Source organism: Sciurus carolinensis, chromosome 10, assembly GCF_902686445.1.
Source record: "Sciurus carolinensis chromosome 10, mSciCar1.2, whole genome shotgun sequence".
NCBI lineage: Eukaryota > Metazoa > Chordata > Mammalia > Rodentia > Sciuridae > Sciurus > Sciurus carolinensis.
In genome coordinates this window covers 23,259,351-23,278,595 of record NC_062222.1, presented here as the reverse complement: position 1 = coordinate 23,278,595, position 19,245 = coordinate 23,259,351, and the positions used below count along the sequence as shown (strand labels likewise).

The window sequence follows — 19,245 nt, the reverse complement described above, 5'->3', positions numbered from 1 at the left end:
AACCAATTCAAGGTTCAATAGACTAGTAAGTTCCCACGACCCTTCTGTGGCTTTATTAAAAAGATCCTGGGATGCCAGGTTGATTACAAAAGTGGGTGGGTGTGCCACCGAGCCAAGCCCAAGGAATTTTGCAATTTTCAATGCAAGTGTTGGATATCTGCAAATGATCTAAAATCTGAGAAATAGAGCTACAATATAGAGAAATTGTGACTTGGAGGATCCTTTCTGCCTAATAAATATTGGACCCAAGACTATTTGTAAATCTAGCCCTTGGAGAGGGCAGTTAGAACACGGTTCTGTTTTGTAGATTCTCCATGGACACACACAGCAAGGTGAGGTAAGCACAGCAGACTACATCAGGACTTCATCTCACCCAGCCACCTCTCTGGTGGATTTGGGACGTTGAGAAAGGGTCCTTAATGTGTAACTGCTGTGGGATTGGGAAATGTCTGTAAAATAAAGACTTTAAGGCAGAGTTATGCAGATGGTGTGTATTTTCAGCTTATTGGATATCAATTTTCCCTGATTGGGTCTATAGGAAAATGCACACTTGTATTGAAATGATTTTGATTTAGCTTGGGTATTTTGGTATAACCAGCTGTTACACTGAGGAAGGTTGAATATCACTGTCATAAAAATTATATACATACACACATTGTCTGGTCAGCTGCACCATATATTCACTATAGAAAAAGGAGCACAGATATGTTCCCACTGGTACCCAGAGATAACCTGGAGTACAAATGAGATCCCTTCAGACTCCAGCTGTAGGTTGGTCTTCCCTGAATCCCCCAGACAGGAGCCAAAATAAACATTCAGGTACACTTGGCTAATTATCTTTCCAGGATGCCCTTGCCAAGTTCTAGTTTTATTTAATTTATTTATATTTTAAAAATTTCTTTTAGATGTTGATAGAACTTTATTTTCATTCATTTATTTATATGTGGTGCTGAGAATGGAACCCAGTGCCTCACACAAGCTAGGCAAGCGCTCTCCCACGGAGCCACAACCCCAGCCCCTAAGTTCTAGTTTTAAATGGCACTCTTCTACCTGTGGGATAAACAGACTGTGTTCTTGTCCTTAAGCCTAAAATATAGACAGAGCATATGGGACTCAGATGAAATCACCACCCTGAATGAACAGGCCCCGCAGACAGTGACTGAAGAAGACTCTTGCCAAGACTGCCATTTCCTTTCCTCCTACCTATTTTGGGACCTTGATCCAGCACTTGTCTTTGTTTCATGCACACATGATCTTTTCCTTTCACTGGCTCCAATTCTTCTGTTTTAAATACACTGAAGTTGTTATTCCCTTGAAGAAAATCTTCCCCTTGAACCCCACTCTTTCCTCAGGCTGTCCCTGGACTTCTCAGGAGCGATGGCTGTCACACTTCCCGGGGGAGTGGCCTGGGCTGGCTCCCTGTACTCCCCCACCCTGCCCGGTAACCTCGTTACTTCTTTTATTGGTTTCTAGCTTTGCAAATGACCCAGACCTTTCTCTGGCAGTTACTCAGGAGGGGCATGTTCTCTTATGAGTGATTGCAGTTGATTTCTGATCTGAGGAATGTTTGGAGACACTAAGAAACTCCAAAGCTATATTCCAAAGGGTCTGAAATGAAGTTCCAAGAGGGATCAGATTGTTGGGCAGAAAAGCCACCCTTCCACAGCCGCTGGGACTGAGGCTGAGGGGAAGAAGTTTGGATTGCCAATTAGGAGAGAGATCCCCTACGTTTTATGATGCCCCAGATAAAGAAATTAAAAGGGTGATTTCAAATATGAACCCCAATTTAGTAATCAGAAGACTCTAACATGATCAGTGTAAGGAATTCCGTCATTAATGTTCAGCAGTGAATTAGATGTGTGCTATCCTTGGTCATGGTCATTGGAAGCTGAACTTGAGCCAAGGATTGGAGTGTGAGTGGTTTGTTAAGGCACAGTTCCCAGAAGGAACCACTAAGGGGGTAGAAGAAGCAGGCTGGGAAAAGAGAAGAAGCTGAAATGAGATCTCAGGCGATGTGCCAGACTCAGCCTGATCTCCTGGGGGCGTGGTATTATCCAACCTTGAGGTGTGACAGCTGGGCACCTGCATTCCCACCCCATCAAGTCATTGACTACAGGTCACGGTGGAAGTGGAGGAGGATGCAGAATTCCCAGGCACTCCTCCTTACAGGATAGGGGCTCCAGTGTCCAGGGGCAGGCACTGAAAGCTACAGGTGCAAGTCGTTGCAACTGGGGATGAGCCAACGCTGTGTGTCACTCCAGGGCAACAGTTCCAGGTAAGGTGAGGCGATTGCAAGGCACCCAGCACCTGAAATCTTTATTAATGGACCAACCCAGGCCTAGGGTGGCTATTCTGGAGACAGCTTGGCAGTTCCTAGTGATACTAATTATGTACAAGTCCTGTGATCCAGCAGCTGTCCTACTCCTCCTTAAATGTCCTAGAGAAATCACAGATGTTCCCATAGACGCTTATACAGAGAGGTACAGTATAGTCTTATTTATGGTTGCAAAGGACTGGGTAAGTTAAATGTAAGATTATCTATCTATTCATCCATCCATCTATCATCTGGTAGGCCCTCTATATTTATGGGTTCCTCAGATTCAACTAACCATGAATTGAAAATACTTGAAAAAAATTGCATTTATACTGAACATCTATAGACATTTTTTCTTATCATTCCCAAATAATATGGCACAGTGACTATGTATTTATACAGCATTTACATCATATTAGGTATTATAAGTAATCCAGAGTTGATTAAAGTATAAAGGAAAATGTGTATAGGTAATGTACTGTGGTATTTTAGATAAGGGATTGAGCACCTGGATTTGGATATTTGAGGGGATTCTGGAACCACTCCCCTTTGCATGTGGAGGGATGACCATATATTCTCATATTTAGGATTCCCCCCTTACATACATCATTCATTATTATTCCATAAGAACTTTAAATATATTACAAATATACTTAATATATTCTTTTTATAATGTGTGGAAGATTATTTTTATTTTTTATTTTTTAATCTTTTTTTATTTGTTGATGACCTTTATTTTTATTTATTTATTTATTTACACTTGGTGCTGAGAATGGAACTCAGTGCCTCACACATGCTGGGTGAGCACTCTCCCTCTGAACCACAACCCCAGCCCAAGGATTATTTTTAAAGAAAATAAAAACTGAAGAATTAGCTGAATTAAAAATGTCAAAATGGAACAGAAATAAGAAGTAGCAGGATATATGGACAATTTCTTCCAAGATGAAGAAAGGAGTGACAAGGCATTTCCCCATTTCCCTCCTTTCTTTGGGAAGACCCCACCTCCACCCTGACCAGTTCCAGGGGTTGGCTCTGCTAGGCCTAAGTTGGTCAGCAGAGTTCCATCCTTCTCAGTGGGCCTTGGCGAGAATAGGGCAGTAACATGAACCTACCTCCACTAGTTTTTGTAACAGAGAAAAAATGGACAATGGACCTGGAAGATCAGTTTTGCATTATGTACAAGTGTACATAATGAAGCCTACAAGAGAACACATTCCCTTCACCTGCTCACATTTAGAATGTTTTGCCATTTTTGGATATTAAAAAGCCTAAGAACTTTACTGAAGTTAATCCTAATAGTTGTACTTTGAGAGAAATAGTTAATAGTTCGTGGAGAAATAGCTGTATTCTGGAAAATATGTGTGTAAATGGAATGGGTCAGGGCTGTGCCCTCGAGGTGCCTGTGACGTGGCTGACAACGTGATACTGTATGTTGAGGCATGACTGCCATCTGGGACAAATCTCATTACACAACACCAAATATACAATCGTAGCTCCCTCCTCTGAATGAAATTAAAATAAACAGTGATCAGTTCCATGTAGATCAACTAGATAAGAGGACTGTGGTTTAGAAGTAAAAAAGAAAAATTTGTGAAATTCTCTACATTTCCCTAGGAAGATTCCACAACTCCTCTGTTTATATTTGGAGCTGGCATTGCTGTTCCTAATTTATTATCTCCCAGGAAGACACAGTTGACAGATTCTACTGAATATAATTGAGGTTAAAACCTGAGGAAACCAGGAGGTATTAGGAGTTCTGGCTTCACCAATTCAGAAGTGAAAAGACCAGCATGCTTCTTGGGGAGATCAGCTTTGCAGTTATCTTCAGTTTTTGATTCCTCTCTCCTTTCAGTTTTAGAAACAAAAAGTCAGAGAGTTCCAGTGGTGACCAAATATAGACCCTGGGCTGTCTTGATTCTACTTAGAGGAAAGTGTGACAGAAGCTTCACAAATGGAGGATTATTTTTAAAACCTCTGGGAGTTTTCAATATGAAGGCCCCTCTTGAGTTTCAGAAACAACCAACTGCTTATGGTAGACTTGTGCTCTGATTTAACTTTGCTTCTTTGAAGTATGAGGTAAAATCAATAAAGACAGCACAGTACTAGATTATTTCACAAAAAAAGAAATGGCAGACTCAATCACAAGCCTAGAGGGGTTTGGGAAGACCAGCAGTGCAGTCACTCCACATACAGTTATCATGCTACATCAGGAACTGCTAATCCTGTTGAAATCAATGGGGGGAATAGCTTAGTCTAATTTACATATTTTTCTTCCGATTTCCTGGATTTAATCTCCAGCTTATTTCATTATACTAAGAATTTTAAATTTATTGGGAAGTTTGGTTATTTGCTTGTTTGTTTATTTATTTATTTATTTATGGTGCTGGGAATTGAATTCAGGGCCTCACAAGTTAGGCAAGGCTTGACCACAGAGCTACACCCACAGCCCCTGGGTAGATTTATTTTCAAATGGAAAATAACATTTAGTGACTTAAATAAACCTCACAATGCAGACACAACACCATATTGTTTATTATTATGCCATTCTCCTAGCAATGATATAATATTTATACAAAATAAGAGTTGTAGATAATAAGACCTCACACTTTGTTCACTGATGTTCACCAGTTAAAAATGAAAGAATTCTTGCTGTTCTTTCCTCTCTCTGTGCCTTTACCATCTGCCATGCTGACATCGCCTAAGTCTCTGCTAAGCACTTTACTGAATTTATTTGTAGATCTTATTTCATGTTCCCCCAAAATTAGCAGAGTGTAATATGATGGGTATTCACTAGATTTGTGTTAAGTGAAAAGGTCAATTAAGAGGAGAAGAGAGAGGGGAGGGAATGGTTGGATCAGTGGAACTGTCCCACCCAAAATTGTAATGGCAGACACCTGTCATTATAGACTATCAAAACCCACAGAATGCAGAGCCTGACTGTAAACTATGGACTTTTGTAACAGTATTGCTTCAATATTGGTTTATCCACAGTAGTAAACTCACCACACTAATAGAAGATGTAAATAACGGGGAGGTATGCCTGGAGAGAGGAGGAACGAGGGCACGTGGAATCTCTCTGCAGGTTGGGATGGGTTTCTCTGTAAACTTAAAACTGCTCCGTGCCAAACCACAACAATAAAAGATGAATTTGAGATAATTTAGGTGAGATGGTATTAGAATGTGTCTCTTTAAAGTAACAGAAAATGAAATTTAACCAGCAAAGACTTCCAGAAAGGTAAATGTGTTGCCTTGCTTACTCAAGCCATGGGAATGCAATAAGGAAAACTGGACCTGGAGACTAAATGCTCTTTATTATTTTTTTTAATCTATATTGTAAATGCCTCAATCACAGGGGTCTACAGCTCCCATGTTCAAACTTCCAGCCCTGCCGTGGTGGAATGCTGGTTAGGCTAGTTTAACCCTAATCACTTAGGTGGGAGGAATTGGAGGGAGAGAGGGACAAGAAAAGGGGGGAGGGAGAGACACTAATGGGAGATTGGAGTTTGACCATTGACAAGACTGGAAACAAGTAGGTATGATAGGAGCCTGCTGCACTTATCTGGCAAGAGATGCTGATGTGCAGATCCAGGAGATGGACATAGAGATGGAGAAGTGGAGAAGTGGAACAGTCCTGGGAATAGTCTTAAGTTGGGGCTTGCAGGATTTTTTGAGATGTTGGGTGTAAGGTATAAGAGAAAGGGATGTAGTACCCGTATTGAACCCAGGGACTCTTAACCACTGAGCCACATCCCCAGCTCTTTTTCATATTTTATTAGAGACGGGGTCTCACTGAGTTGCTTAGGGCCTTGCTAAGTTGCTGAGACTGGGTTTGAACTTGCAATCCTCCTGCCTCAGCCTTCCCAGTTGCTGGGATTACTGGTGTGCACCACCCAAAGTTTTTGTCTTGAATAATTCAAAGGATGGAGCTGTATTTAACTGAACAGAGGAATATTATTGTTGGCACAGGTTGGAACATAACAAGAACTTCATTTTGGAAATGTGGTCTATTAGCCATCTCATTGGAGATGTCAAATAAGCAGTTGGCTGTATGAGTGTCTTCCTCCAGGTATCCTCCACCTAACGTTATTTATTGCTGTAATTGTTTATTGTCCGATTCCTTACTCTGGAATGTAAGCTCTATGAGATCAGGGACTTGACCTGTTTGGTTCTCTACTCTATCCCTAGTATCTAGAAGAATGTCGGGTGCATAGCAGATGCTCAATAAAGTTTACTAGAAAGATGACTAAAGGAATGAATGAGACAGTTAAATGTTCAGTATAATAAAGTAGATGGACTAAGAAAACAGGAAGTTATGTTTGAAAGTAAAATTGCTTGCCTGGTTATTTGTAAGGAGAGATTTGCAATAGGCATTATGTATCAAACAGTTTCTAGGAAGAACAACTTAAAATGAACAGACACTGAAAAAACTTCTGTAAACCTTTATTTTATACTTATGGGTCCCTGCCAACTTAGGGCCTCAGCTCCTGGCTCATTTCTACAAAGTTGGAAAGATGTGGTAAAGGTAAAAATTGGAAATATTCCTACTAATAAACCACAGTTATTTACCAAACCATAAACAAAATGTACATTGAAGCCTGTGTAATTATTCAGAAATCTATAACTTTCTGAATTTATAAAATGCATTTTATATGTAAGAAACAAAGCATCTTTAAAAAGACAATTGTCTAAACAATATGGTGTGAGCCTATGATTTATATTACAGGCTTCCATCACTGCATATGACGCAAGAATGGAATAATGGAATTGGACTACTAACACACAATGGAGGAGTATTTGTTAGGCCCGCAATTCCAGCAACTGGAACCTGACATAGTTTACCTATAATTGTGTTAAAATACAATCCAAAAATTATCTTAGCTAATGTATCACCAGCAATCTACCTGGTGGTGTTTGATAGAGACATTAGGCTACTTTTCAAACTCATGACCACATTGAGTTGAGAATTAGGACAACCTAAAACTTCAACATGTAATGACTTTTGCTCTAGTTCATGAAACAATATGACCCCAAACACTGCTCTGCCAAACCAACCAAACAAATAAAACCCTATATTTTTAACCCATGGCTCATTTCCTCTCATGCTGCCTCCCATATTCCATTTGCAATGGTAATATGGTCACAAGATTTCTGAACACAGGAGGTACTTATATGTGACAACTGATGCGGGAGGGTTGTCATTATGAACTATCACCTAGATTCTGTTGGAGTATGGGCTTTGGCATGATGATAAGATCAGATTAAATCCATGTGTACCACCACAACATGCATATCTCTCTCTCTCTCTCTCACACACACACACACACACACACACACACACGAATACACTCCATAGAGACAATTACAGAAAAATTGACTAAAAGAAACGTACAGTTATTTATATACATATACATATATGTACATATACACACGTAGTGAAAGTGTTTCCGCTGTTACTCACAGTCTGTAAACATCTTGGAAGATGCCCAGCAAAAGTCACTGTGGGCCCTTTGAAATGGTGACCACTGGGGCGTGGGGGGGTGAGGTGAAGATTTAGCTTCCTTCTGGTAACCCAGTTCATGGTAGCAGTAACTATAGTTCACTGACATAGTACCCTTGCCTGGACACTTGCAAATTATGTTTCCTAACTGCAAAAAGGAATGACCAAAAAAGACTTATGACTAGGTAACATTTCAGGAGAAATGAAGAGAATTCAAGATGATGTGTGTGTCTATATACATGAATACAGAACAGAGACACACACGTGTATGTTGCTATTACCAAAATCTCAGTGAAAATTTCCAAGTCTTCTAAAAATATTCAATCTTTTTCTCCTAGCTGTGCTTTAGACATTTAAACATTGCACTGAAATTCTCAGACATAGCTTAATGACACATTTAAATTTTGGAACATGATTTTAACATTTAAAAAAACTTTAACGTGTTTTTTAACATTAAAAAAACATTGGGTTTGTGAAAAATAGATGTATTTGATCCCACCATTATTTTTGAATTTAACATAAAAATATGTTCAAGGTCTTCTGTAATAAAACACCATTAAAAAAGAAAATACAGGCTCTTAAACATTCTTTGAATAAGCAGCCATTAGACTATTATATGTAGTTATCAGTTATGTGCTTTATGTGCCTGAATTTCTTGCAGCTTTAGAATTCATGTTTCAAAAATAAAACTGTGAGAAACATTAACATAATTGCTCACCTGAATATTGTTATTTTTGTCTTTCCTTTTCTTTCTTTCTATTCTTTTCTTTCTTTTTTTTTTTTTTTTTACAGAATGCATGTCAATAGGCTCAAATAATCATTTCTAGGCTACCATGCAGTTAAGAAATACTGGCACTGAATGACATTTCAATAAAGATGACTTAAATCCATGCTATTTGGAAAAAAAATCACTTAAAAAAATAGAAAATCTAGTTATGTACTTGAAAATTCTTAATTTCATGCAAACTAGCAAATATCCTTCAGGTTTCATGTAATAGTCTCCATTCTCTTCCAACTCCCACCACCTTTTGGTGTTGGAGTAACATATGGAATATGTAACTTAGATAAATTAAAGAAGTGAGATTGATGGGCTTTGTGGATATAAATCAGTCCACCTTCCATGGCTTTGGAAAACATATGGAGAACACTTTTATCCCAGAGGGGGGGACTGAGTGAAGGAAGAAGGATCAGAGAAGAAACTTCTGGAGACACTGTGATCTTTTTTCTCCAATAGGATTCCAAGGAGTATCAGTTAATGTCTTTAAGATGGTTAGTTAATGCTGTCCTTATGGCTGCTCCTCTCTGTGTTGTGGTTGTTCTGGTCATGGTTCTTCCACTGGATGCTTGTTCCGTTCATGGGGACTGAAGTCATCAGGCTTTTGGACTGGTGACAGCAGCAACAGAGGCATGACTGGGAGAAGGAACAGAATGTAAATAACACGAAGCCACATACCCATTCTCAGCCTAACACAGAGGCTTTGGGAAACTACCGATAAGGAATCCATGTGTGTGCATGATTAAGGACAGTGAGACTGGAGAGTGATCTGAATATGGAGCCTGTCATCTCGAGGCAGAAGTTAAACTGTCCTGCCAGCGGAGAGAAAGAGATCTCTTGCTACTTGTTTCATTTCTACTCATCAAGTGCAAGAGGAAGGGAAGGCAGTGTTGGCCAAAAGGAGAGTCTCCACAGCACAGGCCAGGGAAGTAAGGCATGGGTGGGGAAGGGTAGAGAAGGGGCTTCAGGGTGCATTCCAAGTGGCTCTCAGCATTGGGTACCCCATGTGATATTCACTACAGCCCTAAGTGGTAGATGCTATTTCTCCCATTTTATAAATAAGGCTAGTAAGGCCAGAGAGGATAATAAGAAGCAGAACTTGAATTAGAACTTAGGACTCTAGATTGAATTCTTTCCCTTGGGTATGCTGTCTTTTTAGGAAGATCCATTAAAAAATGTGTTGAATTTCTGAGAATTTGTATCTTGATTTTTCCCTTTCCCTCTAATTAATATGTAAACTAATTAGCAAGTGATATAAACTTCAGTTTATAAAATGCATTAGTTGTGATTTGTGGGTTAGTCAATCCATTTTAGGCACAGCATTTTGTATCTTGTAAGCATTTTTGAGGAGACCTCAAAAATATGGCAGCTACAACTTCCATACCAAGTTTCACTCCATTTGTATGACTCTTTGGTTAATACGTATGTCTCCTTTTAGATTGCAAGTTCTCGGTGTGTGGGGGAGCAGTTGCTGTGCTTCCCCTCTCAACTTTAATAATCAACTCATAGTGAGCCTTTTCTGTTTGAAGAGGTTTACATATATTAACTCATTGAACCTTACTTATGAGATGCATACTGTGATCATCCAACTTTACAGACAGGGAAATTGAGGAAGCAATAGGGGCACCAACTGAACTTGGGTTAGATAATTGCTTGTACCTTGAGCTTCATGCTACTCTGCCTAATATGCCCCAATAGCTACAATTAAATATCCTGGTCAAAGATAAGAAAATCCCATCAGGCATAGGACTATACTAAAATCATTCCAGAATCTGGAAAAGTGACACATCAATAAAACATGCTTGGAGCTTCTGGCTTAGCTGGAAGGAAGCTTGAAAAACAGAAGGAAACTTATTTTAAATGAAATTACAGTAGCACAGATTTCCAGAGCAGTAAGCATTTACTGGACTTGAAAAAGTCATTACTATATTCACTATTAAATAGAATTTAGTGAGAGTTTTCTTAATTGTGAGTTTATGACAGTTTGGTTAAAGTCTAAACCAATGTAAAAAATGAACATTTGAGCATTTTCTTCTTTCTCTCTTCTTCCTCCTCTTCCTCTTCCTCCTCTTCTTTTTGTACTGAGAATTGAACCCAGGGGTGCTTAACCACAGAGCCACATCTCCAGTCCTTTTTATTTTTTATTTTGAGTCTCACTAAGTTGCTTAGAGTCTCACTAATTTGCTGAAGCTGACTTTGAACTTGCAAACCTCTTGTCTTAGCCTCCAGAGTCACTGGTATTATAAGCATTCGCCACTGTATCCTTCTTGAGCATTTCTTTTTAAAAGATGGAATTAAACTGACACGTAATTATGTTAGTCCTTTTAGTTTTAACCACTGAATATGTTGTCTGAACAGATATTGCTTTTCTGTTATGCCCACAATCTGACCCTCTTTCTAGTAATAAAAATTGGTTTTTCACTTCCCTACTGAAAAGGAGAGTAGCTGATCAAAGTAGTATGAAAATTGGAATTGGCTGTGTCTGTTAGCTACTTAATATATTCATTTGGTTGTCTTTAAAAAATGCTTGCAAAACCCTCTTACCTGGAAACAATTTTTAAATTTCTTGCTCACAAAATATAGAGCTATTGGGTTTATACATGAGTTCATGGTTGCCAAGTTAATACCGATGTAATCCATGAGCAGCAAGAAGCTAGAGCAAAAGAAAACAGTGTAGAATAATTAGAACATATTGTTTCAAAATCTGCTAAGTAGCATTTATCCCTAGGATAAGCATTTTTCTTGCCCAGAAGCCATGTCCTCTGGGCAATTAGAATTTTGTAAAAAGTGCTAGTTTAAGTGGCAGTTTCAGATCTGCAGGACGTCTGCAGATACTTCATCCCCTTGGTTAGCTCAAATCCTTACGCACAGCCTCAGGAGGGGAGTGGCAAGATTACAGACATGGTTTGCACAAATTTTGGGATCAGTTATGGGCCATGTCAGCTAAAAAAATAATAATCCACTTTGCAGTTTTAATTTTCAGGGCTAATAAGAATGTAAAGTAGATGTAAAAATTTTATGAATGTGAAAAGCAAGAGAAACTCCAATTTCCGAATGGGTACGTGGAATCGTACCTGAGTAATTCACATCGATTCTTGTCCATCTCATCATACACAGTTTTTTTCAAAATACGGCTTAAATGAAGAGGGAACCAGCAAAGAGCGAAAATTACAACCAAGCAGAAAACGGTTTTCGCCACTTCTCGACGCTAAAGGAAGATTAAGAAAATAAAATACATTACATTTGCATTTTGATTCTAGATGGAAGAACCACACAACAAGGAAGTAAGAGATTTCGGGAGTGGAACTGGCATAAAGAAAAGTCCGAGAACAGATCCTCACAGGACCTTGGTCTCTTAAGATTTGGAGGATGTTTTTGGGCAGCTGCCAGGAAGAGGGATGCCTTGTCATTTGAGCCTGGACAGAGGTTACCTGCAGGAGGTGAAGCCAACACTGTGGCTGTCTCAGCAGGTGTGCGCATGCGTGAGCATGCTTGTATGAAGGTGTGTGGGTGGGTGGGTGGGGGTGAGTGCATGGGGAAAGGGTGAGCTCTGAGCTCAATATCAGGTACATAAGGAGCATTACTAATGGCGTGGGAATGAATGGACAAATCTACAAAGACACTAGGACAAATGGGAAACAGCAGCAAAAGCAAAAGCAACAAGTTTTCTTCTTTTCCTGATCTTGAAGAAAGCTAGCATTGATTTGTTTTCTTTTTAAGTTCTTTACTAACAACATGTAGTTTCCAAAGATACATTGTTTTGCAAACAGAGGGATGAGGGTAAAGGATTATCAGGAGTGACTATTATAAAACTGGAACACGCTGACCCTGGACTGACTTCTATTGCAAGTTTACATGCCCTTGTCTGCTCAGGCTGAGAAAAACCATAGGTTAGGAATGACCTGCAACCATTCATTTGGCCACATTATGCTTGAGTATTATACTGTATGCATTTAGAAGCCTAACCGGGAACATAAAATGCAACTTGTCTGTAACTGGCTTCAATTACTGTCAAAATAAAACTGACTGAAAACAGAAGTTGGAAATTAATGCTGGTTCAACACAAAGCTTGTAACACTAAGTCTGGGAAAGCTACAGAACCCACACCGTCAGTTGAGCCATTTGAAAAGATCTGTGGCAGTTGTCACAAATCGTCCCTCTAGTCCAAAGGACTGGGAGCTCTTTAATCTTTCATAGTTATTTGGTTAGCTGGGATATGGCACCAGAGGGCATGATCGAGGCAACAAATAAAGCATTCCAATCTCCAGAAATAGGGGACTTTTTAAAGGGTCATTTTGTGTACACAGAAAGATGGTGCATCCAGAAAAATGGAAAGGGAAGGTATCGGGGAAGATGTCACCTTTCCTGCACATGTTAATCAGACAGAATTAAAAGGCAATATTAACACACCCCATGGCAGTCTGATCTTCACTGAACCACCATCCCTGCTCCTGTCTTCCTTCCTGTGACTCAGATACTTGGTTTTGTTATGGCAGCTGGGGAGTCTGGCCTACTCATCTACTTGACCACCTAACATGATTATGACCAACTCGCCTAAGTAGAAATTTTGTGGGTTCCCTGAAAAGCTACTTAAAAGTGGGGGGACCCTCCTCTGCTATACACATACTCGTGCATTGTGTGTCCTTCCCCTTCTTGCTGCCCCAACATCAGATATAAAAGTAGAGCTGCCATGCTGTCTGCCAAGGCTGAAGGAGAGATCAGGCACCTGGCCTCTGAGCTCCTTGACCACTGAACCAATGGCATCTGCACTTTTTGCAGTGGGAGAAAGATAAACCTGAACTTGGTCAGCTCTTATTTGGGGTGTTCTCTTACCAGCATCCAAACACAACCCCTAACTGATAGTGTCTTTATAATGAACAGAAAATTAGAGACAACCAAGCAAGGAATAAGAAAGACTCTGTAGAATATTAGTCAAAGAGTGGCAAGGCTTTGTGTTCCATGCTTGCAGATATATCATCCCCTTGGTTAGCTCAAACCTTTACGCACAGCCTCAGGAGGGGAGTGGCAAGATTACAGACATGGTTTGCACAAATTTTGGGATCAGTTATGGGCCATGTCAGCTAAAAAATTAATAATCCACTTTGCAGTTTTAATTTTCAGGGCCCCATAGTCCCACTGAAGTACTTCCGGCCAGCCTTGCTTTATTGCTATGAGAACCTGTTCCAGCTTTGAGCGAGCACCAAATCTTGGGTTCTAATCTCAGTTTGCTTGAGCAAATCACTTAACCATCAATTTAACAAGAGTAATATGTGTCCTCCCTATCTGTGCTTAGAGGACTTATATAAGAAAAAGATATGTAAATGTTCTCTAAAAACTTAAAATGCTATGTAAATGTGAATGGCATATTATTATTGTTTAATTATTTCTGAAACAAGCACTACTCAAAGCTAAAATAGACTCAGTAATGCTAACACAAAAACCATCATTTAAAAAACACTGTTTTTCATAAATCCACTCTAATTACCTCCCTCACAGGGATGAGAGTTAATAGTTGCTGAATATATTCACATCTGAAGTATTTGAAACATTTATGCTTGGACAAGGTCCTACTAAAGTTTCTTAATGTGATCAAAGTGCCAAATGTCAATAAAAGATAATAGCTACCGTTTGTATGACACATTAGATTTTACAAAGTACATGCATGTACATCAAGTCCTTTGATTCTCATAATAACGTTGATTCATATATCATTATGCTCAATTTACACATGAGGAGTTGAAGCTCAGGAAAATCACAGTAGTTGAAAAGAGTTGCTGATGAAGAAAGATATTTGTGTATGATAATTATATGGGAGAGATTTGGAGACTCCATCCATAACTCACATTAAGTTTTGGTGTGGTTGGGTGTTCTTACATATGTCTCTATGGTGACCGAAAACTGACCTGCAGTCCTAGTTTTACTTTTTGAATTAATATAAATTAACATGTGCTGAGGACCTACTAGGAACTGGATATTATTAGGCAACTTATATGCTTTAGGTAATCCCCATAATGTATTATTATATACATCTTATGAGAAACTGGAAGCTTAGCGTGGTTAAGCAATTTGATGGTTATACAACCAACAAGTGTAAGAACCATGTTATGCCTTCTAAAACCCAAAGCATTATCTGTTCTATTTGCTTCACAGGAGATACCAACATTAACTCTCTATTGGCATGTTTGAATTTCTTCTAGAACTTTGGGACCTCCAAAATTTAGCCTCTTTTTGAATTCAGTGCTATTTCCTTTCCTGAGTCTTACTTTAGATGTTGCTCTAATGAAATTCAATTCCTTTTCCCTATTCTCCAAATGTGTGATGGCCATTCATGTTCTAGAAAGACTCTTGTTCTTTCAAGTGAAATGCCCTCTGTCCTCTGCTTCCCTATCAAAACCTGTTTATTCTCCAAGGCCATGTTCAATCCTGCTCATTCATGAACACTTTTTCTATGATTCTATCTCAATGCCATCTTATTTCCTGGTGTTGTGGTTTGGAGATGAGGTGTCCCCCAGAAACTCCTATGTTAATGCAGGAATGTTTAGAGGTGAAATGATTGGATTGTGAGAGCTGTAACCTAATCAATCTCTCGTAGTTGGAATGGACTAATTGAGTGGTAACTGTAGGCAGGTAGGGTGTGGCTAGAGGAGGTAGGTCTCTGGGTTTGTGCCCTGTGACCTCTTCCTACCCCTTCTCTGCTTTCTACAAATCATGAGTGGAACAGGACTCTTCCTCCACACCCTTCCATCATGATGCTCTGCCTCACCTTGGTCCAGAGTAATGGACTCAGTAGACCATGGACTAAACCTCTGGAACCATGAGCGCAAATAAACTTTCCCTCCTATAAGTTATTCTTGGGGGGCATTTTGCTCACAGTGACAAAAAACTGATTAACACAGCTAGCATACAGGCTACGTTGACTATGCTTTATCATTTTATTTTCTGTTTTATGCGTGGGTTTTATTTCTATAACTAGACTGTAAAGCCTGAAAGGGGAGAAAGTCACAGGCTTCTTGCTCTCGGGGCACCATTCCGAGCCCAGTTCAGTGCATCGACACTCATACACACATGCTCAAGACACTCTTGGCAAAATAAATGAATAGTTTCTCTTCAGGCTCAGCCTCTGGGACCATCTGTTTCACAGGCTGGCTCCCCTGTCACTGGAGAAATCCCTAACCCTAGAACTATAAAGAAAACAGTTACATGACAGTATTTTTATTTTTAGGAAATCAGCCTAAATCTGCTACATACAGTGCGGCTATATATAACTTAAGGCCAGTGATGCATCTTTTTTTTTTTTTTTTTCCGCGGTACTGGGGAATCGAATTCAGGGCCTTGTACTTGCAAGGCAAGCACTCTACCAGCTGAGCTATCTCCCCAGCCCAGTGATGCATCCTGAGAAAAGAATAGTTAGGAGATTTCATCACTGAAAGAACATCATAGACTGTACTTAGACAAACCTAGGTGGTGGGAACTACTGCACACTTGAGCTATCTGGTACAGCATGTTGCTCCTAGGCCACACGCCTGCACAGCATGTCACTGTACTGAGTACTGGAGACAATTATAACACAACAAGGTTTGTGCATCCAAACATATCTAAATGTAGAAAAGGTATAGCGAAAATACTGGACAATAGGAATTTCTCAGTTTCACTAGAATCTTATGGAACCACTGTCATAGATTCAGTTTGACATCAACTGAATTACTGTTGTGAAGTGACTGTATTTGTAGGTCTGCTGATTTCAAGGTTTCTGTGATCTCAGTGGGTTTACCTGCTTCAGATGTTCACTGAGGGCAATTCTCAAGCTGCCGTTCCTTCTGTTTAACATCTCACAGGTCATGAGGGTATAGAAGATTGCAGTACACACCAAGGGCATGCAGAAATAGAACCCAAACAACCACCAGTCCTTCACATCTTGGTAGAACTGTACAGTGAAGAGAAGGGAGAGAAAAGGAGGGATAGAGTAACATCAATTAACAGGGCAGTGCCTCTGTAGCTTCAGAATCTGTGCCCTTCCTGATATATTTGTGTATTCATGCTCTCTGCCTGCAGTGAAAGGTTTGGGGGCAATTAACTCCCCAAATTATCCTGGTTTGACGCTAGCACACATAGAAACTACAAATTAAAAAACTATCCTGACAGGGATCTTTGTTGTAAGCTGAAGTTGGTTTCAGTGACACAATGAAAGAGCCCTAATCAATAAAAAGAACCTCCCTTTCAAGGTTTATAAAACAGGACTCAAGACATGTTTATCTTTATTTATTGACGAGCCTCAAAATTTTGTTAGTGCCTGGTTGACTTTTAATTATTGAGGTTAAAGTGCATGTAATGTGTATATCTTATTTGGAAACAGGGAAGGTTCTGCTTGGCTTATCTGTAGAGCTTTGGTTAATGGGAGTTAACCCTTTGCTTGGTATGCCAACTATGTGACCGCAAAGTCAGACAGTTTGAGCCATCAATAACCATCTTCTCTCTCTTTTAATACTGGCCACCTGGAAACTATTGAGGCAGCATAGCTTATCCAAAGGCCTGCTTAGCAAGCCCTCCCTGAGGGCAAGGATCCGTGAACCCTGATATTATTCAACTTTATGTCTTTTTAAAGGAGCAAACTTAATACTTCATAAAAATGAAGATTGGAAAGTGATATCCACATTTTTATTCTAAATTAATCACCATCTTGGAAAGAAACACTTTTTCCCTCCTTACCATGTTGCTTCAGATTGTTTATTTACAAGGATAAATGCAGCTCCTGTAATATTTCAGTTCCCACAGTAAAAAATAATCATGCTGCTATGTGAACCACTGGACAGTTTCTGAATATAGAAATGAGCCCAGTGGGTTACATTTACGATATGTCTATTAAAATAATCTAAAAATGGTTCCTGAACACAAAAAGTTCAGGCAGGAGTTCTTAACTATTTCTATACCACAGACTCCTTTGGAATTCTGGTGAATACTAGTCCCTTTGGAGAACAATATTTTCTCTCTCTCTCTCTCTCTCTCTCTCTCTCTCTCTCTCCTCTCTCTCTCTGTCCCTTTCTGATATGGAGGGATTGAACCCAGGAGTGTTCTACCACTGAGCTATATCCCCAGCCTTTTTATATTTTATTTTGAGACAGGGTCTCAAAACTGCCCAGGCTGGGTTGGGGATATAGCTCAGTTGGTAGAGTGCTTGCCTCGCATGCACAAGGCCCTGGGTTCAATCCCCAGCACTGCAAAAAAAAAAAAAAAAACCAAAAAAACAAAAAAAAACCCCAAAAAACAAAAACAAAAAAACTGCCCAGGCTGACCTCAAACTTGGATTCCTCCTGTATCAGCCAACCAAGTGACTAGAACTACAGGTGTGTGCCTCAGTACCCAGCTAAGAACAATACTCTACATGCATCAACTAAAATATGTATAAATACAATGGAAACCAATTACATGGCAAGATGGATATAAATGTATTAAAGATAAAATTCTGATACAACATACATGCTTTTATCAACTAGTTAAATAACAAACCTACAGGTGACTCTAACTACCAGAATGTTGAAGCAGTGTTGAGCATAAAGAATATTTTGAGAGGATACAGGTGTGGCACGGTGAGAAAATGTCTGCTATTTCTTTCAGTGAGAAAGTCATGGCACTCTGAAATACTATTGTGGTTTGTTGCCCGCGTTCATAATTGAAGCGAATGGTAACTTTCAGTTAGAAGTTAGTGGAAACAAGCACAATTTCTTTTCCATCCAAGTTCAAAGAACCCTGGTTAAGTACAAACTCCCAAAGGGGTTAGTTTACCCAAATCTGCTTCTATACAGATTTTCCCTATATCTGCCACATCAGAGAAGGCTTCAGTCCTAAACTGAAGGGCTCTCTTTTTTTGTTTTGAAGTGCAACACAAACACTCCTTTGAGTCCCCAGCCCCTTCTTCCTGGTGAGTTGTTGGCTGGGTGTGAACAACCCAAGGTCTGCAGCTGCACAGGGTCTGGAAGCTGACCCCTGAGGGGGTGGGATGCTCCCCTGCCCCCCCCATGGCACAATCCTATTGAGAATGGGGTCACACATTTCATTTGAGGTGACATCATCAGCAAGGGATTGGAAGAGGCCTCAGGTCAGTCTAGGATAGAGCAAGACTGAGGTGGAAAGAGTGAAAAAAACAGGGGAAATAAAGTTGGAAAAAAAAAGAATAAGACTCCAGAGACTTGGAATGAACTTAAGATGCCATCAGCTCAGTTCCTACCGCAACCACCTTGAGGCCACCCCTGTCTGTATGGCGGCTTCCCTTTGCTTGATGACTTCTACAGAAGACTCAGTCTTTACGAAGTAACACCTCATTTTGTCCAGCTCTAGTGATTAGTTATCACCTTCTTACTCTGAGCTTCTTTCCTCTGGAATATCTAGATGACTTATCCACACTGCCAAATTCTGATAACCTCCTACTGTCTTGTTTTTCATTGTGAAAACTGACCTGATTTAAAAAAAAAAAAAAAAGCAGATAAACAGCAGACTTCAATTTTAAGGTCTCCAGTTTAGCAGTTTTCCTGAGCACTTTTAATTTTAAAAGAAGAATTTCCAAACAGGAAAACTGATCAACTGAAAAACTTCGGATTTTGTGCATCTTCCAACTTAGGAAAGCATACCTTGAAATGTCTGTAAATGATTAAATGTGGAATCTGA

At 39.7% G+C, this 19,245-nt stretch overlaps 1 protein-coding gene across 1 annotated transcript in view; it reads right to left on the bottom strand.

The window, feature by feature from the left end:
* Window positions 1–8,530: 8,530 nt before the first annotated feature.
* Window positions 8,531–19,245, bottom strand: part of Ednra (endothelin receptor type A) — a 60,919-nt gene continuing 50,204 nt past the window's right edge. The window contains exons 5-8 of the mRNA XM_047566535.1: window positions 16,358–16,510; window positions 11,661–11,794; window positions 11,131–11,239; window positions 8,531–9,222 (exon numbers count right to left, since the gene is read on the bottom strand). Of these exons, the coding sequence (XP_047422491.1) occupies window positions 9,082–9,222; window positions 11,131–11,239; window positions 11,661–11,794; window positions 16,358–16,510 (537 nt within the window). The 3' untranslated portion in view covers window positions 8,531–9,081. The remainder of the gene's footprint in view (window positions 9,223–11,130; window positions 11,240–11,660; window positions 11,795–16,357; window positions 16,511–19,245) is intronic.